Source organism: Argentina silus (assembly GCF_951799395.1).
Source record: "Argentina silus genome assembly, chromosome: 15".
Taxonomy (NCBI): Eukaryota; Metazoa; Chordata; class Actinopteri; order Argentiniformes; family Argentinidae; genus Argentina; species Argentina silus.
Window position 1 is genome coordinate 18,528,001 of NC_139669.1, and position 24,258 is coordinate 18,552,258.

Consider the following 24,258-nt stretch of genomic DNA (forward strand, 5'->3'; position numbering starts at 1 on the left):
TATTGTAACATTAATTATAGCCTAAGCAATGTTTCACACTGGTCATAGGTTTGGCCTACCTATGAAGCCATTACCCTTGGTTAATATGTGGGTGCACTCTATCATTTTATTAAGTCAACACAGCATTAACAAGTCTAACCCTAACCCGCAATTACACCCGCATACTCCCAAACAGTCATAGAATATTTTCCCCTCCACCCTTACAATCAACAATCAATAAATGCAGAGGTAATTACTTAAACAGATCAATATAAAGCTATGGATATGCCTGCTGATTAACCTAGAAACGTTGCAGCAGATGACTAGTAAGTGCCACCTGGTGTCAGATGTGTATATATGTATTCTTTTTTTTACATTTTCAAAGACATGTTTGTTTATCATATTCCAGTAATTTAACAGAATGTATTAGATTATTGACCAGACATGAGTATAAATAAACCCTACATGCAAAACATAGGATGGCAAACACTTACTCCAATAATCCAAACAGAACCAGAACAGGCATCACTCTAGTCCAATGTATCATAATGCTGCTTCTTCATTGGCCTTCCTATCCACCTCATCCAGATATTCCTGGTCTGCGTAGATAAGGAACCCAGTGAAGAGACTATCAGTCCAGAACGGGTCAAAGAACAGCCCGTTCTGCTCTGAGTAGAAGATCTGTAGCCAGACCTGGTCTGAACGCTGCAGCCTCAGAACCGTGGACCCGGACGCCACGTCATAGTTCCCTGTGTTGGCGTCGAACGTCTTTACCTTGTACTGGCCGTTGTGGACCAGGCCGATCGCCAGGTGCTTGTTGGCCAAGGTGATGTCGTAGGTGAAGAAGTAGACGCCAGGGATGGCGCAGACGTACTTGCCGCTGCTGGTGTTGTAGTGGTTTCCCTCATTCAGCAGGACGCGGCTGAAGCGGATTGGTAGACGCTCTTTGGGGTAACTCTTGGTCATGGCCACGGAGAAGGCTGAGTGGGTGTTGGTGGCACAGTTACAGCCCCCCTGAGCACCCGTCTCACCCACGTCTCCAGTCTCCCCCTTCGTACCCCTGAGCCCAGCCAGGCCTGGACCTCCACGCGCTCCCTTCAGCCCTCTGGGCCCTGCCTTGCCCACCACGCCCTGACGGCCCTTCACACCCAGTTTACCAGGGTTCCCAGTCCTCCCCATCTCACCTTGGGATGACACACATCACCACACACACACTGTATCTCAGATACATCATCCTGCACAGTTTGTAAATGTGTTGCTGTGACAAAATATAGGAGGTGATATCACAGACTATAGCCCTGTTTAAATGATACATTTAAGGAGAACACACTTCCTTCCTGATAACTCATCTGATTGGACATGATGTAAGCTCTGTGGAGACACTGCTTTCACTTATCCGATCCTGTTAGATCAGCGGGATCGTCAAGGAAGGGAAGTTTCACTGTGTTCCAACAGGTCCCATGCCTACCTTTATCACCCGTGTCCCCCTTTCTTCCATCCTTCCCATCCGGGCCATCCTTCCCTGGGGAGCCCATGGGGCCGACCGTCCCTGGGGACCCTGGGAACCCTGGGTTACCTGCGGGCCCTTGGGGGCCTGGTAGACTACACACCAGCTGGGAGGAGTGGATGGTGACATTGCGGCCTTTCTTGAAGAAGGGATATATGGTCTGGGAGGTAGAGAGAGCCAGCAAGCAGAGCATCAGGGACAGCTGGAGCATGGTGACAGCTGAACAGAAAGGAAAATAAATAAAAGTTCAGTTGGAGAGTCATGGTACTGTAGTACAAAGCTCAGCAACAATGCGTTGTAGTTTTGGTTTCAGTCAGTTATAGCCCAATCAGGGTAACTGGCAATATTGGTAATCATATAGATTAGATTGACATGGCTCTAAAGTTTCATGCATATGCTGTCTGCAAAATCTAAAAAGAAAAAAACGGAATAAACCTTGTTTAGAGATTCCATTCAAACTACTGTCTGTAGGACAGGCAGCTGTATTCCTTCTTTGATGAATATGGCATTGCCCCTATGACTAAACAAGATTGTTATGCATAATGGATCATCTGTAATATGGTGCATGCATGCCCTTGTTAAAAGAACCTGTTGAGTAGAAAAACAGAGAACGGTGTAGGCTACTCACCAGCGGAAGAGTTCAACTTCATAAACAGCAACATCTGTATGGGCTGGCCAAGCCAACGTTTCCACAAGAGCAAATGCGTAATACCTTGCCGCCTACATACTCCAATGTACGGTCAATCTATCATGCTAACATACGGTATTGTAAAGAAATCCTGTGCACATTTTAACTTAAACCCAAACGCATAACATCCACCCTGTTTCAGCAACAGCGTTCCCTGCCAACAAATACTTTCATGGTGATGTCACTAATTCTCCCCAAGGCAACAAGGGTTTGCATGACTGACGCAGCCTCATAGTTGAATAGAGTCAAAATCAGCTATGAGGATGACCAGATGTTTCTCCTCTGTGTTCAGACAAAGTGCCAAGAACTGAGAAACCTATAAAACACATCCCAGCTGGCGGATGAGGCTGTGTTTGCTGGCTAGTGCTGCAAATTGAATCATGACTTAAAATTAAAAGTAAAAGATTACAAAAAAATAAACATTAGAAAGCTCTGATTAAGCCTTTGCAGTGGGCCTGTAGATGAGAAGGTAATCTTTTATCATCTATTTCACAGATAGGGGATGAGGGCCAGATTCACTGTAGTAGAAGAATCAAGAGGATGGAAGAGATTGACGCAGTGGAGAGCATCTTTTTTCATACTCCTGTTTTGAGTTTCACTGATTGAAACCAGCACTATGCCATACTAGCCATGGGCCAAGAAATGTTTTAGCAGACTTGAAGAGTAACAATTTGTAAGCAATCAGTGTTTAACACCTATAGAGGAATGTGTCTTTTCTTTATGCACCTCCACTTATTATTCATCTATGAGATTGTGTTTACATGTACTCCCCATGGAAACAGCTCAAACAAATGAAATACAAAAAAGATTTTCTATAAAAATGTCTTTATTCCACCAAAAACATCTGTTCCAGAGCTAACAGAGAGGGAGATGGTTCCCCGTATCAGACACACTGTAGTACGAAATGCATTCTATATTTACAAACAGGAAACACACCACCAAAATAAAACATGTGACCACAATGATCATACAGGGAACGGCAGACAGATGGGATCAAGAGAAAAAAAACTAATTGAGAGAGGGGGTGGTCATTTAAATCCTAAAATCTCTCAACTGTGGTGGTGGTCACAGCGATATAGGACTTGAGACTCTGGGGGGGAAATAGAGGGGGGAGAAGTGGGTAATGGGTAGGGTCGTCCATGTTTATGTTAGAAAACCGGCATGCAGGTATGCGGTTGGGGGGGGCGGGGGGGTCCCTGTAAAATATTACATCTTATTAGATGGAAGGCTATAGTAATGGGGGTAGGGAGAGGTGGTGCTGGGGGGGGGGTCACTCTCCCTGCGCCAGGAAGGCCAACATGGGGTCGTCTTCTCGGGGACGTTTCATGCGGAAGGCCTCCATCTCCTCCTCGGTAGGCTCCTTCACCTCCCCCATGCTGTTGTAGGGCCGCTTCCTCTCATCCACCTTCAGCAGAGCCTCCACCGTCTTCAGACGCTTGTCCTCCGCACACAGAGCCTGGGAGACAACACACACAGTCACAGACAAACACATGAATGACACACACATAACCGGACACAGGAATCAGAAGTCAAACTGTACAATGTTTGTACGCAAACGCATGGTCATGGACGAAAGCCAAATCTGATGGCATAAGCAGTCACAGTTTACCTTCTTCAGTTTCTCTTTCTTCTTCTCCTCATCCTCGGAGTCACTGCTATCCGAGCCATGCTTCTTCTTATTCTTCTTGCTCTTCTTCTTCTTTTTCTTCTCTTTCATCTTCTCTTGGTGCAACTGTTGTAATGAGTTTTAATACAAACATCAACTGACAGTTTAAGACTGCCAAATCGGTTGGGGCATCTTCATAACAAATCTTATGTCAATACAGTAATTGGGTGTCTATTGAAGCATGCATATGATTGTCCACATCATCTCTGCATTTGAATACACATGCATGAATGTCTATGGGAGACACTGAATCTCCACAACGCCTCTTACCTCCAGCAGAGTCTTTGGCTCCTCCTCCCCCGGCTCCTCTAGCCCCTCCTCAAACGGAACGCAGGCCGAGTTGCTCTATATGCAGAGAAATCTGTCAATCACCAGACTCCACAACCTAATACCCTCAGCGTTTGTCCTTGACAATAGGATTCCCACTCTTTAAAAGGTATTGTAGTTTAAACACTATTTAACAGTGTACGTACTGCTGTTTGGATCCCGGCCTCCCCGGTGCAGTAGCTCTGCTTGACCATGGAGTGGCAGCACTTGTAGCCCCAGAAGCCCTCACGCCAGAACGACCCCCAGATACACTGGAAAGAAGATACAAAAAAAACACCTCTGGTTAGTTGTCTAGTTGTAGGCTTTTCAACATCACACACACACACACACACACACACACACACACACACACACACACACACACACACACACACACACACACACACACACACACACACACACACACACACACACACACACACTTCTTCTTCTTCTTTTTGTGAGTCAGGGCTGTTCTAGACTACTCAAACTCTTCTTCTGACTGAAGCCACAGTGTTTTTCTGTCCGGAGGTTATTCTAGAACATGGGCTGTTCTGGAAGTCTCACCGAGTGGTTGCTGGTGAGCACGTCCTCCTCGTATTTGGAGCGGGCCACGGCCTTCTCTTGTCCCTTCAGCACGGCCCCGTGGCGCGAGTACTCTACGTAGTCCTCCGTCTGGGCCAGCAGCAGCTCCCGAGGGGGCGCGTCCAAGTGCTCCTCTCCTCCATACTGGAAACACACCAAGCACAGTGGAAAACCACATCAACCTCTGTACTAGGAGAACCGCATCCACCACTGTACTAGGACAACCATACAGCTTTATGAATATGTTGGTTGCATTTAACATGGCTAAGAAACTTGCTCTGTGCAGTTCTTTTAACATTAAAAAGGATGAATTCAATTCCTGTGGCGAGGGACACATTCCTGCTAATCGTAGATGATGCGGAGTGGACCCTGTACCCTCTCTAGGATGGTCTCCTTCTGCTTGTCCTTGAAGTCCTCCTTCTTGACTTTGAAGGACTGGTGCAGCAGCTCCAGCTTGGTGGGGTCGGCCTGTAGGTGCACCTCTGAGCCTTTGTCGTAAGCCTCCCAGGCAAACACTGAAGGAACACCATGACCAAGGTTATGAATGCAGAAATCAATTGTCACATCAGAAGGGGGATGAATAAAGATATTTGGTCACACATATTGCTTAAACATATTTTCTAATTCTCTCTCAGAGCTGTTTGAACTTTAAAAAAAAAAACTAAAAACTATGAGGAATATTGGCATTAGGATACGGCCTCTCTAGATACCATTTCGAGAAATAAATGAAAGGAAATACCGATTTCTCCACAGGGGGATATTAGGAAAATGTGAAATGTAAATCTGTGAGAAAAAACATGTTGAGTTTTTGGAGAGAGGACAGGAAGAGAGGCTGAGCAACTTACACTGTGTCGTGGCCATAGTGATGGTGTCCCCAGAATAGCGCACAAAGTTGTCTCCTGCGTACCCCACTCTGCCAGAAAAAAACAAATTAGAAAAACAAAGTGAACGGGTCTCCCTGTGATGGACAGCATTGTTTCAGATGCTTTACAGAGACACGGTAACGATATCGGAGGTATTGGTTATTTCTGACGCGTAATTAATTAAACATTACTTGTATTTACAGAATTATAACAGTTAACCTACTCGTCTGGGTTCATGCCAGTGTTGGAATAAGGATTCTCTCTCATGGCTCGAGTCTTGGGGTCGTAGTAGGCAGAGTTTGGATCCAGATTTCTCAGGTACTAAAGGGAACAAAGGAGACAGACAGTGAAAAGATCGTACACCTCTGCATCAACACACAACACTAACTACCAGTACAGTATATGGCTCATGTTCAACAGACCGATGTCTAAACAGTCCAATGTCTAAACAGACAACAGCACCGCACTTCTCACCTTAGCAATGTCTTCTCTGATACGCAAGTTCCTGACTGTGATGCGCCTCTTGGAGTCAAAGTTCTGTCCGGGCATGTCAATGTCGTCAGCATACTTGTCTTCATCCTCATCCTCACTGTTGTGCTCCTTTGGAAAGAGGAAGGGTGTTTAGCGGATTGGTTAGCTTGTACTAAAAGCACATTATCCTAACCGTATCAAACCGCTAAAGTTGGGACTGCAATTGTATTCATTACATTAAAATAAGATGCATCGCAGATGTCTAAAAGTAACATTACACGAAAGACAACAGTTTATCTGCTCTAAGGATTTAGCTGACATAAACATTGTAGTCACTGATTTTTCATAATCGTCGTACTTGGGTGTGTTCGTCATCTCCCCACTGCTTTCTTGAGGAGCCCTATTGAGGACAGAGCAGAGTATATATCAACACACATATTGATACACAAACACACTCACAGCACCAGAGAGCTGACAGCACCTGGAAGAATTCTGACATTAGCATTTTGAAAGAAAAAAAAACATTGGGGAAAACATTTAGACATTATAATAAAAAAAAAAAAAAAAAAGCATGCTAAAGTTAGCTCACCATGTCAAATTAAAACAAATAAAAGTAGTCTAGTGCTATTCAATGATTAGAGAATGAGAGCTCTTACAGCTTGGTCCATGAGTTTCCCTGAGGCCAGCTCATCCTGGAGCTTCTGAGCCTTCAGGGTTCGTTTGGCCTGAGATTGGGAGAAAAGAAAGACTTCACTTTGATTAAGTCCCACCAAAGTTGAACCAACGTTGTACTTGTGAAACGCTGAGACATTACTATGGCATTCCTCTCCCGTCACTCACCTGGTCCACTTTGGCATACTCTTCCACAATGCGCATGTGATCTTCCGGGTCATACCCGTTCCAGCGATCCCTCTTCCCGTCGTAGTCCAAATCCAGCTGGATCTGACTGTGCTCATCTGGGGCCATGCCGTTGCCAGTGAACTGTGCCCCCACCTTTCTGGGCCGCTGGGCAGGGGAAGGGGATGCGTGGCATTGCCAAAGCAGTAATTAGACTTAATAAGAACATTCAATGTTTTAAATCAAACATTTAACAACAGCTCTGAGGGTATCCATAGGGCAATGAACATCTCATTTTATAACCAATTAAAAATACCTCCAAGCAGTCCTTCTTCTTATGTGTCGCTGCACCGCAGTTCTCACATGACCCCTTCCGGAATTTTGTACTGACGGATTTCTGCACCATGAGACAAGAAGACAAGTTGAAGGGAACTCTGTATCATGTTTGTCATTTCGCTTGCGTCTTGCTCCACGCATGTGAGGGAGGCAGCTCACCTCTTGCACTCCTCTCTTGTACCACTCCCCGATGGAGGAGTACTGCTTCTGGTTCTCCTCCTGGGGTCTCTGATGCTTTAGGGTGGGTCTCTTGGAGGGATCTATATACCAGGGTACTGAGGAGATATACTGTGGAATGTGAGGGTTGATGTCTCTGAAAACAAGAGGAAGACGAACAAGTCAGTGGTCAGCAGCAGCACCATGTCAATTTAGAGGAGAAACGTTTCAAATGGAACTACTCGGCACTCTCACATTCCCTCTGTGTCAAAGGGCTTCGGCCAAAGATCTGGACACAGGTTGTATTGGACTGTGTCTGTGCAGTGTTCCGCCTCGGCAAGGCTAAATCTATCATCTGACTGGCTCCATACACATTCATGTCAACTTACTTTCCCTCTTCATCCACCTCAGCTGGTGCGTTTCCGAGCTTCCTCTGCTCCTCCAACTCCTTCTTCTTCCTCCAGTCCTCCCTGGTCATCTTCTTTGGTTCCTCCAGACCTACCACCCCCTCAGAGTCGGCCTGAGTCGACGCCCCGGCTTCACCTTCCTCAGGCATGACTACCGCCGGCAAAAAGCTGCAACAGTTCACACACGTGAGTAAATTATCACAAGTGGACACAATAGCAAATTCACTCTGAGTATGTGTGTGATTTAGCCAGAGATTTCCTATATTAGCCAGCTGGATAACATGGTCCCTGCTGTGGCCCTGATCTGTCAATGCTGTTGGTTATATTTCTTGAAAATGTTACGATGTCAGACATGTATTATATACATACACATGTACATACATACATACATTATATACATTTTATATAATGTATTTTATATAATGTATGTTTGGGATATATATATATATATATATCCCAAAAAGCATCCTAGCAAGACTAGCTAGCTACGACAGTAGCAAAACAACGGGGCCTTTTCCATGCTAACAGTAGCAGGTTAGCTAGCTCAGCTGACTTTACATAGGCCTATAGCTCCTAATTTATAGGGAACTACAGTAAAGTGACAAAACCAATACGGACAATTCAAGCTAAATCAATTGTGTGACTTGCTTACCTTGTCGAGGTAAAACAAAAACAACGTGAACTCTTGCAACTTGGACAAGGAGTTCGGTTAGCTTTCCACTTGTCTGTTTACAACACGCACGTCGCCATTTCGCAAACAGGCTCGTTACGTCACAACATGTTCTTCTTCTACTGCGGTCTGAAAAAAAAGAGCATCCTGTCAGTGCGACACCTATTGACGCGGTGGTGCACGTTTACACTAATACATTGCCCTGATTGGATTTGATTGCCAGTGTAGAAAATCTTCTCATCTTGGTGATTTTCTTCCACAACTGTCAGTGAGAGCGGATATAAATGAGAGGGGCAAGATGTGTCTATTGTAAAACTTTACTTATAATATTTATTATACACAAAGGAGTACAGTACAAGTTCAGTTCATGAGTCTTCTCATGGCAGCAAACATATTCCCCATTTCATCAGAAAATCTATTTCTGAGTTTCATCTGTAGAACACAGGAGGGGCCAGAGAACTCTGACTTAGACCAGTTGGCAATCACAAACACATAAAAGAAATAAGAATAAAAAATAACATCAGCAAAGATCATATAGGTTTGATAAATACAAAACTAGGCAAAAAAGGTACATCTATTCTTCTGTCCTGATGTGTGTGAGGCAGGACTTGTTGACACATTGATGGGCAAATAAAGTAGAATGGTAGTGCTTTAAACATTTGGGAATACAGTTCATGTATAGTTTAATATCTACGTCTCGATATGTGTTGGGACCTGATTGATTGTTTTAAAAGGCATAATATTGGGGACTGTAAGGCCAACTGTGCATGCTTCACATTGTTGACATTGCTCTTCAACTCTCAAACATACAGCCAAGTGTTGACATTTCATTTTAGAACCATGGCATGAAACATATGGGGATTTACAATGCTTTTTCATAAGGTTGCATGTTGACCAATTCCACTTCCATACTTGATTTGTTTTAGCTGAGCATGAATAACAGCAGTGAGGTGCTAAATCACTGATCAGAGGATCAGGAAGGCAGACCTGTAGTTTGATGTAATTTTGTTTTAGGCCTACAAACAGATTGTAGTTATTTTTGACTGATGTTGGAGTGAACTATGCCCTTCGAATTCAAAGCAATTTGGGTGAAAATTGTACTCATGATTACCACCTGACCATCTATATCTTTGACATAAAAAAACTGGTTGAACGGAGGCACGATCCATCTATATTCATACTAGACAAAAAGCATAAGAAACAGTTGTGAAGATTAACATCAAAACAGACCAGTGTGCCTTGTGTGTTGGAGTAGTATTGTAGTATCATGTATGCACACACAACATTACACAAATGTTATGAACTGACGGTCTGAGAACAAGTTCTGGAACATACACCTTGGAGAACAACGGTATTTTCAAAGCTTCAGAGTGACAGCCACCCACAGATGAAAAAGCTGCACCCATGATAATTAGGAGAACATGAGACACCCTGCTCGACGTTTCAGTCACCAACGCCTAGTTTTAACGATGCAACCAAAACAGCATTCCAGACAATGCTGAGTTTAAACTAAGGGTCATGTGTTAAAAAGTAGGTTACAGCACCACAACACTCAATTCAGATGTATAAAACTCTAGTTCATAAAACTCTAAACGCATTGTTCTTTAGGCCATTCGTTTATACATGACTTGTATTGCTTGTTTTAATAACAGCAGACATGAGTGTTCACTCAAACATACACCTTGATCACTCAGTCATATGCAGTTCAACTGAATACAACAACATAGTATCAACTGTCACTTCATCTCTCAAACAGACAATAGACATTCTCATTCCAGATGTGACCGTTGAATGACCTATAAGGGAGAACACAGTAATGGAACCATGGCATTAGAATTGGTTACATTTCACTCTAATTCTATATATGGAACAACGGTGCTGTGTGCACTACTGACAGTAAGTGATGGGAGAATGGAATGTTACTTCTCGTCGTGTCATACCATTTTCATGTCATGAATGATTAGTAATCAGATTCAGATATGACCCAGAGTAAGGAGGTTTGATGATCATAATCATATCATTCTCCAGACAAGACTGATGTTTTTTTTTTTTTTACCAACCGTTAAATGCATTTCAGATTTAGATGATATAGATGGGACTATTCATGACTTTTTAAAACAACGATCTGTGGAAATATATATTTGATTCATGATAACCGGTCTAGTTCCTAAATCAAGACAATGACTGTTACAACAATGATGTCACATCTGTGGCCAGGTGAGATTGCTCATCCTTTGTTTTCCAAACATAAAAAAAGCAAAAATGTAAACAACTTTGAGAGGAGGAAAAGAACCAAACAGCACCAGACACTAATAAACATATCAACAGAAGGACTACAGACTGAACGGGTCAGCCCACGCCCCTTTAGCACCAGTTCTCACCCCTTACGTTAGTCCACAGCACAGGGGATGGAAAGGCAATGCAGTACCAACACAAAGGCAGCTCTGCATTTGGCTTGGTACCACCAAGACAGTCTCTCTGAATGTCCTTCTGGAGAGATGCCGGCTGGAGAGGAAGTCTTTCCACAGAGCTTCAGAGTAGAGATGTAAAGAGTTCACTTCTCATCCTCCACTCTCCCCCAGTCCTCCATGTCTTCCCCCTCTACCTCCCCCTCATCATCAGGGTCCTCCTCCATATAGTCCCCCCAGGTGTCATACACATCCCCCCCTTCCTCCTCCTCCTCCTCCTCCAGTACTCCCTCACACAGCTCTTCTTCCTCCTCAACTACCTCCATCTCCTCCCCTTCTTCATCTTCTTCTTCTTCCTCTTCTTCCTCCTCCTCCTCCCCGTCTTCTAACCCATCCACCTCCCCATCTTCCAGATCTCCATCCTCCCCAGGATCCTCCTCCTCTTTCTCATCCTTGTAGGAGGAGTGAGGGGAGTGCAGCGTTCCGTCTGCACTGTCTGACAGGTAGGGGCTGCTGGGAGGCCCGTAGGAGGTAGAGGTCTTAGAGACGTTGAGGAAGAGGCTTTCAGAGGGAGGCAGTGGGGCTGGCTGGGAAAGGGCAGCAGCAGAGGGGGTGGAAGTGGTAGACAGAGGTCTGGGGGGAACCATGGACAGGGGGAGAGGCAGAGCCATGCCCCCTGGCCTCATGGAGGTCATGTCGGGCACATACTCTCGGATCTCCCCTGGCTCCAGCGGGTCAGGCCCACAGGGGTCATGCTCGCTGCAGGAGAGCCGTCCGTCCAGCTTGGAGATGAAGAGCATGCCCTCGCGGTGCTGCTTGCAGAAGGAGCTGGGGCACATCTCACAGAAGGAGGCGGCTTCATGCCCACAGATGTCACACTGGTGCCAGGGACATTCCCAACGCCCTGAAATACAGGCACAGAATCACTGTTACAACTGAGGAACAGATACAGAAGACAGCAGCCATTTTGTGTCAAATGTAAGGTCTTGTGGAGGTGGTTCCTCTCCCCCTCACTCACCTGCAGGTCTCTTGGACAGGTTGAGGCAGTCTGCATGGTAAACCTTGGGGCAGCCAGGCTTCTTGCAGGACACGATCTGTCCCCCGTCACCACAGCTGAAGCACTCGTCCTCTCTCTCCTTGGTCACCTCCAGCTTGGTCTTGCGTTTCACCTGAACCTTCTTCTTTCCCTCCTTCAGCTTCAGCTTCTCAGCCGACGGCTGGTTCTAGAAACACAGAGGTCATTCCTTTAGAGGCTGAACTTCATCAGTCTGCCTCTCTAAGTGATAGTCCACTTACTTTATTGCTATATTTTATTTCTTTATCCAATCAACAACAACAAAAAGCAGTATGTTCCTTGTTCTGCATTCTGGGCCTTACCTTTGGTCTGACACCAAGGAAACCACTGCAGTTAGGCGCCCCACATTTACACACCGTCTTCCCATTGCCTAGACACTCCAGGTTGTAGTTGAAGGTGAGCTCCACACCTACAGCAAAAAAAACAAACATGTTGTGGTGTTGTATTAGCTCTATTCTGCTAAGTTCTTATGTTTTCATTAACTTGATTAACCTATATTTCATACCCGGTAATGTAGGTTTACACACAAAAAGACAAATAATCTTATGTTGCTTGCATGTGGTGCAGAGAAAGACAAAGCTTAAGACATATTGGCCAGTTTCTGGTGCTTTTCCCCACCTTTAGGGATGTCCTCCAGGGCAAAGAGGCCCACCCTGGTGTCCCCGTTCACCGTCCACTTCTGGGTCTCACAGTTTGGCTGGCAGCAGTGATTCATGAAGCGGGCCTGGTTCCCCTTGGGCCCGGCATCGATAATCCGGTCCTGACAACACCAGAGACACAAACCTGGTTTAGCACATCCCCTCTGGCCTGGGCCAGTGGTCTCTGGCTCATCGAAGGCAAAACTATCCCCAGTGCACACGGATGGACGTTACCCACCTTGTCCAGTGTGAGCATGTAGAAGTTACAGATGTCATTCTCCTGGGCGTGTCTGATCCTAGCTCTGCACTCCTCTTCGTCTATCACCTCTCCCACATACTCATTCACAAACGCCCCCTGAGAGAAAAGACAACCAGGGCTCAGCTTATGGTTCAGCATACAATAAACAGATGTAACGGTACAGTTTTAGAACATTCCCGCCATCTCCAAAACCTCCAAAAATCATGTAATAAAAGAAAAGTGAGTTGTGGACAAACAACAGGAGAGTAACCGACTGGGACCAACTGCCTGCTTGTCCACCTCGGCTGCCCGCCTGGCACCGCCGCCTCTACGTGGATGCAGCTACTCGGTCACGGCTTTTCACTGTCCTGGCGCCCCGCTGGTGGAATGAGCTTCCCACTACTGTCAGGACTGCAGAGTCACTTCCGATCTTCCGCCGTAGATTGAAAACCCATCTCTTCAAGCTACATCTTAACAGTCCCTCCTAAAGACCGCTTCACCCTCACTACCCCCCCCCATACTAACCCTAACCCCAACCCCGAGACCTCTTTGCCCCTGCTACCCCCCTGTACAAGTTCTCTCCTGCTAATAAAATATTACAAAAATAAAATTAAAAAAATTGCCTACTGGCATTACGACTGCCAATGGCCCCTGGTGTGAGCATTGATTACTTCGTCTTATGATGACTGTTGGATAGATGATTCACTTACTTAAACAAATGTATTGTTGTAAGTCGCTTTGGATAAAGGCGTCTGCTAAATGTAATGTAAATGCTTGCATACCTTTTTCATGTCGGTGACGCCGCGCAGGCCCCAGCCCCGGGACAGGGTCCTGAAGATCTCCACCTGGGTGTACAGGCGCTTGGTGAAGGCCTGGTTCTGGCAGCGCTCCCCGGCAACGCACACCGTGGGGTTGCACTCGTACATCAGCATGCGGTTGATGCACTCAGAGTCCACGCCACACGGGCTCTCGTCCGTGGCCTTGCAATTACAGCGCGGCACCTCCGATAGGTCAGCCGTGATGATCTGCACCTTCCCGATTGGCCGATTCACCTGTGAAAGGGAAGGGATCAGAGCAAGGGTGTTTTATTCAGTCTGTCATTCAATTATTTTAATGCCTCAGGCAGTCAAGTCCCATGAGGGAGCACAGAGAATGGCAGACGATGGGAGCACAGGGATAGTACCTTTATGTGTCTGTACGGAGGGGGTTTCTTGTCGTTCCTCCTGTCTTCCTGGAGCTGTCTCATCTCCTTCTCTGCCTGTAGCTCTCTGAACCTCTCAGCAGCTTCATTCAGAGCTAAATGGACACATGTTATGGTCACTTTTCTCGGTAACAACTAGAAGGCAACCTCATACAGTCTGCTCAATATAGCCATCAAAAGTATCAGAAAGTCATGGATAGACTCAAACTCAATCACTGCCCGGTGGTGAGATAGATCAAGGGCTCCAGAGATAGATCAGGTACCTTTCTTGTAGATGGCGTCAGCCCCCTTCCCCATCTTCTCCTTGTTGTTGGCATCTCCATCCATGTATGGGAAGACCCGGGCCTGGTATGTCCACACATAGTCCTTAGAGCCAAAAAACTGCACAGGAAACTCGCCCACCTCATGTTTCATACGCAGGACACTCTCTGGGGTATTCTTGGGAAGCAGGACTTCAGCAGGCCACCATCTGAACAGATGGAATCAGAGAAACAAACACAGATCAATAAATACCTGTTCAGTTCACTTCTCCAGTTGCTGTTCGTAAACGATTTTTGCAATTTGAACATAATATATCTGAACAAGATATGGACACCATCATGGGTTGGTTCTGACCTGTATCTGCCCACTTTGACCCACAGAATATCCTTGAAGTGGGGCTTCTTCCCAGCCCGGCAGTCATTACAAAACCAGCTGCCTACAGGCATGTCGATGTTCAGACACTCTCGGTGGAAGGCAGCGGGACAGGACTCACAGCACAGCAGACTGCCCCCTACAAGGAGACAGCAGGAAATACAGCTGAGCCACAGCAAACCACAAGACACTCAAAACTGACAGCTGTGATCATAAAAGAGCTAATAAAAAGATGACAAATGCATTCATACCCTATCTGAATGGGAGAGTGATGGCTGATTCATATCCACAGTCACTACTCTACAACTAACTATGCACTATGGGTGCACTTGTACAGAAGTCCTTCCTTGCCTGAGGCACTGACAATGAAAATCAATCAACATTCAACAGAAAACAGCCATTGAAACCAATCCAACCAGGGGCTGACCTTCAGAGCAGACGAAGCACCAGCTGACGTTGATGTGTTCGTGGTTGCGGACTCCCTTGCGGGCAGAGAAGTGGTTGGGACACAGGATGCTGTTGTTGGCGAGAACCACGCTCCCTGCTGCTAAACAGTAGTCATTTGCGTGGTAGGCCACAGGGCAGCGCACACAGCGTGTCAGACGACCTAGACAACACACAGGGGCGGACAAGGAAAAGGTTAAATCACACAGGCATCACATGCATGAACTGTGCGATATCTATGATTCATTAACATACACTAAAGGATGTTGTGATTATCTTGATATAAACCTCTATCTTCCCTCACATTGCAGTTAGGTAGGATTACAATCAACTTCATTTCTCTTCCATATAGACAGCATGGAACACATTCAATGATTTGTTTCTATTTAAAATATGGCCAGTATGGAACCCATATACTCATCAAAGCAACATTGAAACCATCTATTGTATATCCATCTATTTATATTCTATCAAGGCAGCATAGAACCAACTAGCTTCTCTGCTTTGTTTCTACTCCATGATTCTATAAAGGCCATATGGAACCTACCTTTGGAGCTGCAGGGGTTGAGGGGGTTGGTGATGTGGCAGGAAAGACAGACGTGGAGGGAGCAGCGGAAGCCTTTGTTCTGGGCCTGAGTGGGGGTGTGTGTCAGTATACACTCCATGTGGTAGAACTTCCCACACATGGGGATCACACATCGCTTCACGCCATCCCCTGGCTTCTTACACACAAAACACGTGTGTACCCCTGAAATGGAGACAAGACAGTTAGCACCCTTAGCCTTTAGAGACACCAGAGCATCTGCAGGTGTGTGTTGGTCAGGTACTAACCTGTAGTGCACTCCTGGCAGGTGAACCTTCCCCTGGGGCTCTCTGATAGGCTGATACACTGCAGGTGGAATGCTGCGCAGCACGGACCCTCACACAGTAAAAGCTCCCCCGTTCTCTCACACACCTGCAGAAGGACAGACAGACACGCGCACGCATGCACACAAACACACACACAGTTGGGACTTTGGTTTCACAGAGGAGAGAACAAAGGAAATAGCACTCAATACTGAGGCCTGATTGGTTGTCTCACCTGACACACATTCTCCTTCAATGATGCAGCTCCTCCTCCGCCTCCGCCTCCGCCTCCGCCTCCTCCCCCTCCAGTGTGCCTCTTAATGCTAGGGAGCAGACTCTCCCCAGCGGAGGAGAAACTGTCATTCAGCCCAGGGGAGAAAACCTGGAAGATAGAAGAGTGATGTTTTTACTCCAGTAAACCCCCCTGTACAGACTACTTGTACCTCAGGTCATGACGAACATCATTGTGTTCACACAAGCAGAATGACAAAAAAAAAAAAGGCTCTTCAGCTGACCTCAGACTTGACTGTCGCCTCTCCATTGGTCTGGCTTTCTCCCTCCCCAGCGCTAAGCTTCCCCAGGCTGCAGCCCTCTGTCTCAGCCTGCTCTTCCTTAGGGCTCTGGAGCGCAGGGGGGCTGGGGGGCCTGATGGGGGAGGCCGCTCGCAGAGGAGCCGGGCTCTTTGAGGGCAGTGCAGCATCTGTGGACCAACACAGAGACCGTTACACACCATCACAACAGGGATTACAAAACCAACCCAGGTTGAACACACAGACAAGAAAGAGCAGCTTGGTACGGTTCAGGAGGGATTAGGGGACAGATTCCTTCACCTGAGAAGGAAGAGGTGCTTGATGAGCTGGCGACAGGCACTTCTTTCTTCACAGACACAACCTGTCATAGAAAGGTTTCATTAGGTCTCTCTCAAAGTGGAAGGATGAATTTGTAATGGCAAATTGCAAATCTAATTGATAGAAAACATATCGTTCGGCCATACCTGAGAGTCCTTGACTTCTGACTTCTCGTCTGTGGTCCATCCACCCTGTTTCTTTGAGTCCTGGTTTAACAGCAGAACATTTGGTTGAGATATAAAGTGAGCAAGAGAGAGCAACAGCAGAGCAACTAATCATTCATTGAGCTATGTTGTCCTGCACTCTTAAAATATTACAGGTTACCTTGGAATTTGTCAAGAATAAGAAAAACAGTTCTCAGTCCTGTCATACCTTCTTCTTTGGGGGACTGGCAGACACTTCCTCTATGGTGCACTCCAGGACTTTGTGAGATGGCTTCCTTGGTCTCTTCCTCTCCTGGGATACTGGAGCTGAGGAGTAACCAAACAATGTAACAGCATATCTAAAAGCAAGTCTAAAAATTGTGTCTATGATCACATTATCTATTAGAATAAATCATTATCATTTTTTTTAGTTCCAGTGCAACATACCAGCCACCTTTACATCATAATACAATTGCTGTAAGAAAGGTGAGGTAATTTACAAAATAGTAGAATTAGAAATATAATTCACAGCCTACCAGATTGCAGAGGAGGGTTTGTCTCGTCTGAAGACTCGGGTTCTGCTGTGGTTGGGGTTAATGAGTCAGGGAGGCTATCTTGAGACACACTCTGTTCCAGGGCTGCTGGAGACATTGTTGACTCCCCAGAGGTCGAGGTTAGAGTTCTAGTATCGTTTGGTCCATAGATCTGAGGGACAGGTGAGTCACAGGTGGCAACATAAGAATTAGATTCTGAATCATTAGTGGAATCACAAGGTTGGGAATTTCAACAATGAAAGGCTTTTGGGCATGACAATTCAGTGACATGGCATAATGGATTGAAAATGAAAGTTCCATATGTTACCATCTTGGGGGCATCCAGAGTTTTCTTCACCTTTTTCTTTGAGAAAATTTGTTCATACTCCTCTGACGATTCCAGGAGTCTTTTACTGGGTTTCCGAAGCCTTTTGTTTTCAGAATGTGCTGTGTAACCAAAAACATGCGTCATAAAAAATAAACGCATTGTCGATTTTTTTTACATGCTGCTGGTAACAAAACCAATTTGAATCTTACCTGTGTCATTCTTCTCAGAGGCGTGTGTGTAGCTGCCGTCCTCCTGCTTCTCCACCCCCAGGTTCAGATCAGATGATCTGACAGGGTCTGACGTTCCTCCCAGGCTGTCTCTGTACACCCCATTCAGCTCTGCAGGCACCGTTGGTGAGGACAAGCCACCCAGGGCCCCGACCTCACCGACCTTCGGCTTCCCTGCCTTCCCAGGGCTCTCCTCAAACGCCTGCCAGCGCTTCTTTGGTGCCACTTTGGTACCAGTGCTCTTATCGAGGTAGGAGGCTGAGAGGTCAGCAGCAGCGGGAGGACCAAACCCAGGTTCAGCCAGATCAGCGTGACCGCTGACAAACTCTCTCCCGTAGGCCAGATCCGCCAGCTCAGAACACAGGCCACCTACGCTGGCTTTCAACTTGGCTGGTGGCCGCTGCTTTCTACGATGCTTGTCAGCGTTTACCACGAGAGAGAGAACCGGTTTTGCTTCACATTTGTAAGTGTCATTTTTCATGATGGCTTTAGTCCTTGCCTTGGATTTAGCCTGTGTGCTCTTGGATGTCAGGGTTTTCCCGTGCTGGCCATTTTGCAATTTGGTCCCTGCTGTCCAGTCCCTCAGGCTGTCGTCCCCTGGTGGGGGGGGGCTAGGGATAACCATGGGTTCCTCCTTGATCAGGGCAGGTGAGGGGGGTAACGTCAGGGGCTTGCCCTCCTTCTCCCTGGTATCATGCATATCCTTAAGAAGCATTAGGAAGGTACTGAACTTGTAATTTACATCAGGTCGAAATGTGCTCGACTCACTGGAGTCACTGTCTTCCTTCACTAGGGATTTGAAGGACAGCTCCTTGACATCCAGGAAGGTGTCAATGGGAGAGAGGGATGAGGATGGGGAAGAGCAGGAGGATATGTCTGACACTATGTTCTCCTTCTTAATTCTAATAGGACGTATTTTGGAATCACTGGACCCCGGTGTCACATCCTCAGACTTCATGAATGAGCCGTTACGCACATGCTTTTTATCAGACTTGCTACTGGTTAACTTGGGGTGTGTTTTTGGAGAGCTGTGGCTTCCGGAGGATAATGCCTTGTTTGGTGAATCTCTGGTAGGAGACAGCTCTGTTTTGACCTGAGCATTACTATGCATATCATCTTCAAAATGCACATCATCATCTGTTGAGTTTTGGCTTGAGGCCAGAGCCTCCTTCAACTCTGTTTCTTCCTCAGCTTTCAGGGCTCTCGTCATCAGACGGCTACTGGCAGGGAGATGCAGAGAGTGCTTATCAAGAGAATTATCAGACAATTCCTTAGAACTGTCCAACCTTTGCTTTGAGTGTGAATCGTTTGTAGTTCTATCGTTAGAATTTGATTTGTTTGCTGAAAGGCTAGGGGAGCCAGAGTGGGCACTCTTAGGAGCCAGAGTCAAACTCTGATCGAGACACTTGTCTTTGGCCTTTCTAGGAGCACACTCCCTCTTGCCCCATTCCTCTGTATCCGGTTTTGAAGGTTTCTCTGTGGCCGGTTTTGAAGGTTTCTCTGTGGCCGGTTTTGAAGGTTTCTCTGTGGCCGGTTTTGAAGGTTTCTCTGACCGTTTAGGACAGAGGATCCTTGGTACAGACTCAAGGTCTGAATATGGGGACTCCTTAGGCTCTTCTTTTTGTGAATCAGCTGGCGCTGGCAGTTGTCTGACAACCTCTATGATGCAAGGTGATTCATTGGGTCCTCCAACTATATTGCCGAAGATTTCCGACAGGCTCTTCTTCTTCTTCTTACAAGGTTTCTTTTTGCTGCCTTGGTTTACTGCAGGTAAATTCATGATGGGGGGATGCTTGTTTTCATTGGGGGGAGGACTAAGTGTGCGTGTTGCAGTGAGGTCAGAGGAGCAAGAAGGGGCCTCGGATGGCTTTTCATCAGGCAGTGGGGTGGGCACCCGCTCTTCAATGTTGGAGGTGATGGAGGAGACATCTGTGTTCCTCCTTAGATCAGGAAGTAGGAACTCGGCTTCAAGCACACTCACTTTCCATGACTCCAATAGACGCTTGGGTATCTGCAAGAAAGAGAATTGTTATTTCCTAAATGTACATGACATATTGTTAGGTAAATGATTAAAACGTCCAGTGAGACAGGTTGAAAGATATCTGTAGTTGCCGTGTATTTGTAGTCTTTTTCTCTCTGCTTCCCTCTCCGTCTCAGCACTGGCAGATTCTCGAACTGATGACCTCCGGCAAAAAGGAAGGTAGCTTTCCCGGGAACCCAGGCATAGTCCGCTATCTCTCCCACAGTCTCCAGGAAATACATACGGCATGGCCGACGACTGGGAACTGCAACAACAAAACACCAAGCCTACTTGTCACAGCATTGGTAAAGGCACCACCAGGTCAACTATGAGATCATTTAAATAGTCAAAGAGCAAATCTAAAAAACTTCTAAATTAGTGGAAACGTACACACATGCAAAGGATTCAAGGTGATAGGTGCTGGTGACTGGATGCCCCCACAACATACGGCCAAATATCACAACATATGTCAAGTTTATATTGAGGTTGTCTGCTGTAGGTGTCAGAATCCTCCACGAAACCATAATAACACCCCTTCCCACCTTTCATACGTGTGTGGGTCCCCTCCAGTGGGTCACAGGTGACCCGACATGGCCACCAGGGCCTCCGGTTGAACTTGGCCCACACCAGGTCTCCCTCTACGTACTTCACTGCTGGATGAGGCTTCTTCTTTGGGCTGTTAGGCTAAATAACAAAAGGCAAATACATTATGATACCACATAATACACACAGGATAATCACTTAATTCAAACCCTTGCTAAATATATGATAGATATATGATAGAGCATAGTTTGCAACAAAAATATACAATTTTAAATTCACTTTAAGGATCCAAAGTTCAAATAAAAGGCAATGACAGGCTGTTATAAAATAAATATTCTAAATGAAAAATGATCTAGCTTATTAGCACACAGTACATGCAAAGTAAAACTGTGTTTTTCACTGCCAAAGACCGTTCCATGGGATAATACAGGGCACAATGTAACTTTAGATAAAATCAGATAGCTTTTGCAAGCCACCCGTGATGGATTTGTGGTTAGACATCAATGAGAGAAAAAAAAAAAAAAAAAAACTCACATTTGAGTTGCTACCAACAGGTGAGACGAGGTGGTCAGGTGTAGCAGTCAGTTCACTATCACTGTCTGAATCCTCATCCATACTCCAACCATCTCCCATAGAGATATCAGGCAGGGCGCTGGGGCTTAACGTGGGGTTTAGTTCAGATATAGTCTTAGCCATCAGGTTGAGGACAGCAGGTTTGTAGGAGCTATGGTTCCCCCCTGAACTGGAGGTGGTGTTAGAGTCTGGAGCAGTTCTCTCTCTGCCTAGCTTTGGGGAGCGTTGAAATGGTACCAACTCCCCCCCACCCTCCTCCTCCTCCTCCTCCTCCTTGATGTCCCCGCTGTCAAACAAAGTGGACTCGAAATGCAGGTAGCCGTTAGGGATGGGAGAGCAGCGTTCCATACTGTCAGGACTGTGGGGAGAGAAGCCGTTCTTATCCACATCCCGGATGGACTCATAGGGTTCTGTTTCATCGTTACCTGGAGAGGGGGGTAGTTGTACTTGGGGAGACCCGAAATGAGTGCCTCCGCTGGGGCTCTGAGAGTGCAAATGATTCCTGCCATGGAGGTCCTTCTGCTGCCCCCCCAGCTCAGGCCTGTGGACCATAGTGGTGAGGTCCTGGAGTCTTCTTAGGGGGCTGTAGCAGTGAGATCTCTCTGGCTGATTGTACCCATAGGTAGGTGCCTGTTTGAGGGTGGAGGTTGCCATGGCCGGTGGCTGGTCCGAGCCACGCTTGGTGCTGCTGCACTGGTTTCCATAGGAAGTAGTGGTGAGGCCATTGGGGGACCTCAGCTCTTGCTGGCCTGAGCCATATGCTGAGCCACCTCTAAGAGCCCGTCTGTATGACTGATTCATGTTGTCATGGCTCCTTCCTGTCATATAAAACAAAGATACAGGTTACCTGTAAGGTAAGGTAAGCTATCTTTATAAAAAGTGCGTCTTAGGCCTAAAGGTTTTTTCCAATACAAAAACAGAAGGATCAATATTGTGACTCGTGCACTATTTGAAATACAATATTTAACAAACAATGGTTAACCACACATGAATTAATGTAAACCTCAGTGTAGTAGTCGATACATTTTTGCTACCCAAAATCTATGCGACAATACAAAAGACCGTACAGCCATGCACCACACACGTAATAAGCCGACATTGCTGGCTTCTGAGGCAGTCCGTTGTGACAGAAGACAAAAAGATCTGGCTAATGACCTGGCTGCTCCCTCATGTTCCATTCACAGTTTAATACAATCTAGCCTACACCGTTTTGTTGATGTCAAAAAACCGCCGACAATGAAATAATAGCCTGTGTGCATTATTCGCACTGTCCAACTAGAGAGGGCAATACAGTGTGCCATCATCATAAAAGACACAGAACTCATACACAGATAGCCTGTAGCCAGCTATAAACCGACATAGGAAGCTACCATTAACTCACAATAGGACTGTTCGAAACATGTTCAATACGACTTCGAAAGGAAAGAACGCTAAAATCTTACCATTTGGAGGTCGGTTACAATGAAACCAACAGCGGGTCCTTTAGTTTTGGGCATGAAGCGTGTGTTTTTTTCGATTTGTGAAAGCGGATCTGCACAATCCCAGCACTAGGCCAAGACTCTCTCTCATTCTCTCCACTTCATCGCCTCATCAGCGGCGGCCCTTCAAAAACACAGTCACCTATTGACTAAAGAAAATGAAAGCCTTCCATTTACTTGGCATCTACTGCTGCAGAAGCTAATACCCCCACCTTAGTCCCTAACAATAACAATATAATATTATTTACTACATGATTGTTTGCGTGCTGTCGAAATGCCCCTGGTTATGTTAAAACAAGCCCAGACCGACTGACTATGTTGGTGAGCAACCAATCGGCACAGCCACCCAACCCCCCGTTTGCAGCACACACTGCACATTGGGCCGGGGCACTCACCCTCCACACACACACACACACACACATACACTCGACTCCTCTCAGATAGAGGTGGAGACTAGCCCAAATGAAAGAGCGGCAGGAATATGATTTTCCAGTGTTATCCCTGTGTGTGTGTTAGTCAACATTAACATGTGTATAGCCTACTATAAATGGGGTTTTGTGAGGGAATGAGTAGTGGGCCTATCATTGATAAAGCATTTCGCCATTTGTTTCCTTATCCCAACAAAGGCGTAACTTCCTCCATTTTGGATAGCAGTAAGTGAACACGAAAGTGTTCACAAATGCTGATGTGCTCATCGAGAAAACCGTGTGGGTTCGACCAGTCGTACTGTAGTTGTAAAATGCGACATTTTGACAGAGGAGAAAATAGGCCCCAGCGCATCAAAACATGTCGGCGGCAATAAACATGTCATTGGAGTAAAAAAAATAAAAACGTCTTACCGTCAGCCATAGATTGCACACTCAATAGTCATGCAATACTATGTTATTTTACACATACATACATACACACACCACGTTTTGAAATCAAAAACACAAATGCGGCCAGATAATTGGATATGCTAAGGCGCATATGCGACTACACAAAAGGCACACACCATGGCCTACTATAATCAACCGTTCGTGTTGCACAATTGTCATCAAACGCACATTGCTACGTTGAGTTGACAGTTGTTTGTTATCGGCCTATCCCATTTCCCCTTATAAAATAATTTTATATTACCTGACAAACATTTATTTTCCTGAGCTGCTCTTCACTGATCAATGCAGATTTTTTTTTAAACTCCAGAGGCCGTTTCAAGAAGGTTGCGCTGTACCCAGAACAGGACAGAGCAAGCTTCAATTTGCTGTGATTGTTTTTAAAAGGGCACCAAATGGTAGCCTACATTTTGTTATATCTTTATGTTAATAATTTGATGTTGACGAAATTCACAATATGTCATGCACACCAGAAGCCTAGTATACTTCCAAGCTTCCAAGCCTTTATCAGACATTTGTTATCTTTACTTTGGATAGTGGTTGCGAATATAGGTCTAAACTCCGAGTGGGGCAGAGGATGAGATAGGGATTTAGGGACATCACGAATGACATGCCTATTGCTCCAAATCCTTAATTTGTGTCCTCTGCACATTACAAATTAAATTGACAGGCCAAGGCATTAGTACCGGTGAATAAGTGACATTAAAAGCAGAATCATTTCATCGATCATATCATT

The 24,258-nt window shown here is 45.9% G+C and overlaps 3 protein-coding genes across 3 annotated transcripts; all 3 read right to left on the reverse strand.

The window, feature by feature from the left end:
- Positions 1–43: 43 nt before the first annotated feature.
- On the reverse strand, positions 44–2,259 carry c1qtnf2 (C1q and TNF related 2). Its single transcript, XM_083686758.1, has 3 exons — positions 2,115–2,259; positions 1,448–1,705; positions 44–1,163 (listed from the first exon to the last, which is right to left on the reverse strand). Exons 1-3 carry the CDS (start codon positions 2,146–2,148, stop codon positions 523–525), a joined length of 933 nt encoding a protein of 310 aa, XP_083542884.1. The 5' UTR covers positions 2,149–2,259; the 3' UTR covers positions 44–522.
- A 723-nt stretch (positions 2,260–2,982) lies between these two features.
- Positions 2,983–8,567, reverse strand: slu7 (SLU7 homolog, splicing factor). Its single transcript, XM_083685695.1, has 16 exons — positions 8,454–8,567; positions 7,784–7,969; positions 7,398–7,551; positions 7,219–7,299; positions 6,906–7,070; positions 6,722–6,790; positions 6,424–6,465; positions 6,069–6,194; positions 5,818–5,915; positions 5,577–5,644; positions 5,107–5,246; positions 4,714–4,875; positions 4,314–4,418; positions 4,111–4,185; positions 3,784–3,906; positions 2,983–3,630 (listed from the first exon to the last, which is right to left on the reverse strand). The coding sequence occupies exons 2-16, from the start codon at positions 7,948–7,950 to the stop codon at positions 3,445–3,447; spliced, it is 1,761 nt and encodes a 586-aa protein (XP_083541821.1). The 5' UTR covers positions 7,951–7,969; positions 8,454–8,567; the 3' UTR covers positions 2,983–3,444.
- Positions 8,568–8,772: 205 nt separating this feature from the next.
- On the reverse strand, positions 8,773–22,981 carry nsd1a (nuclear receptor binding SET domain protein 1a). Its single transcript, XM_083686009.1, has 24 exons — positions 22,612–22,981; positions 21,131–21,987; positions 20,596–20,737; positions 20,146–20,318; positions 18,016–20,044; positions 17,807–17,925; positions 17,482–17,650; positions 17,175–17,272; positions 16,949–17,008; positions 16,785–16,845; positions 16,470–16,654; positions 16,190–16,336; positions 15,940–16,063; positions 15,656–15,856; positions 15,092–15,271; positions 14,647–14,803; positions 14,295–14,500; positions 14,014–14,126; positions 13,613–13,882; positions 12,831–12,947; positions 12,573–12,714; positions 12,257–12,363; positions 11,898–12,102; positions 8,773–11,783 (listed from the first exon to the last, which is right to left on the reverse strand). The coding sequence occupies exons 2-24, from the start codon at positions 21,968–21,970 to the stop codon at positions 11,026–11,028; spliced, it is 6,603 nt and encodes a 2,200-aa protein (XP_083542135.1). The 5' UTR covers positions 21,971–21,987; positions 22,612–22,981; the 3' UTR covers positions 8,773–11,025.
- Positions 22,982–24,258: the final 1,277 nt, after the last annotated feature.

Coding starts and splice junctions, on each gene's coding strand:
- c1qtnf2 (XM_083686758.1), bottom strand. CDS start 2,148: ATGTTGCTGTTTATGAAGTTGAACTCTTCCGCTG. Junction 1,706..2,114: donor GAAGTTGAACTCTTCCGCTG/GTGAGTAGCCTA, acceptor CTTTCTGTTCAG/CTGTCACCATGCTCCAGCTG. Junction 1,164..1,447: donor GGGGGACACGGGTGATAAAG/GTAGGCATGGGA, acceptor TGTCATCCCAAG/GTGAGATGGGGAGGACTGGG.
- slu7 (XM_083685695.1), bottom strand. CDS start 7,950: ATGCCTGAGGAAGGTGAAGCCGGGGCGTCGACTCAGGCCGACTCTGAG. Junction 5,916..6,068: donor TCAGAGAAGACATTGCTAAG/GTGAGAAGTGCG, acceptor TGTTCCCTTTAG/TACCTGAGAAATCTGGATCC. Junction 5,247..5,576: donor CACTATGGCCACGACACAGT/GTAAGTTGCTCA, acceptor GTGTTCCTTCAG/TGTTTGCCTGGGAGGCTTAC.
- nsd1a (XM_083686009.1), bottom strand. CDS start 21,970: ATGAATCAGTCATACAGACGGGCTCTTAGAGGTGGCTCAGCATATGGC. Junction 15,272..15,655: donor CAACCCCTGCAGCTCCAAAG/GTAGGTTCCATA, acceptor TGTGTTGTCTAG/GTCGTCTGACACGCTGTGTG. Junction 14,501..14,646: donor GTCAAAGTGGGCAGATACAG/GTCAGAACCAAC, acceptor CCATCTGTTCAG/ATGGTGGCCTGCTGAAGTCC.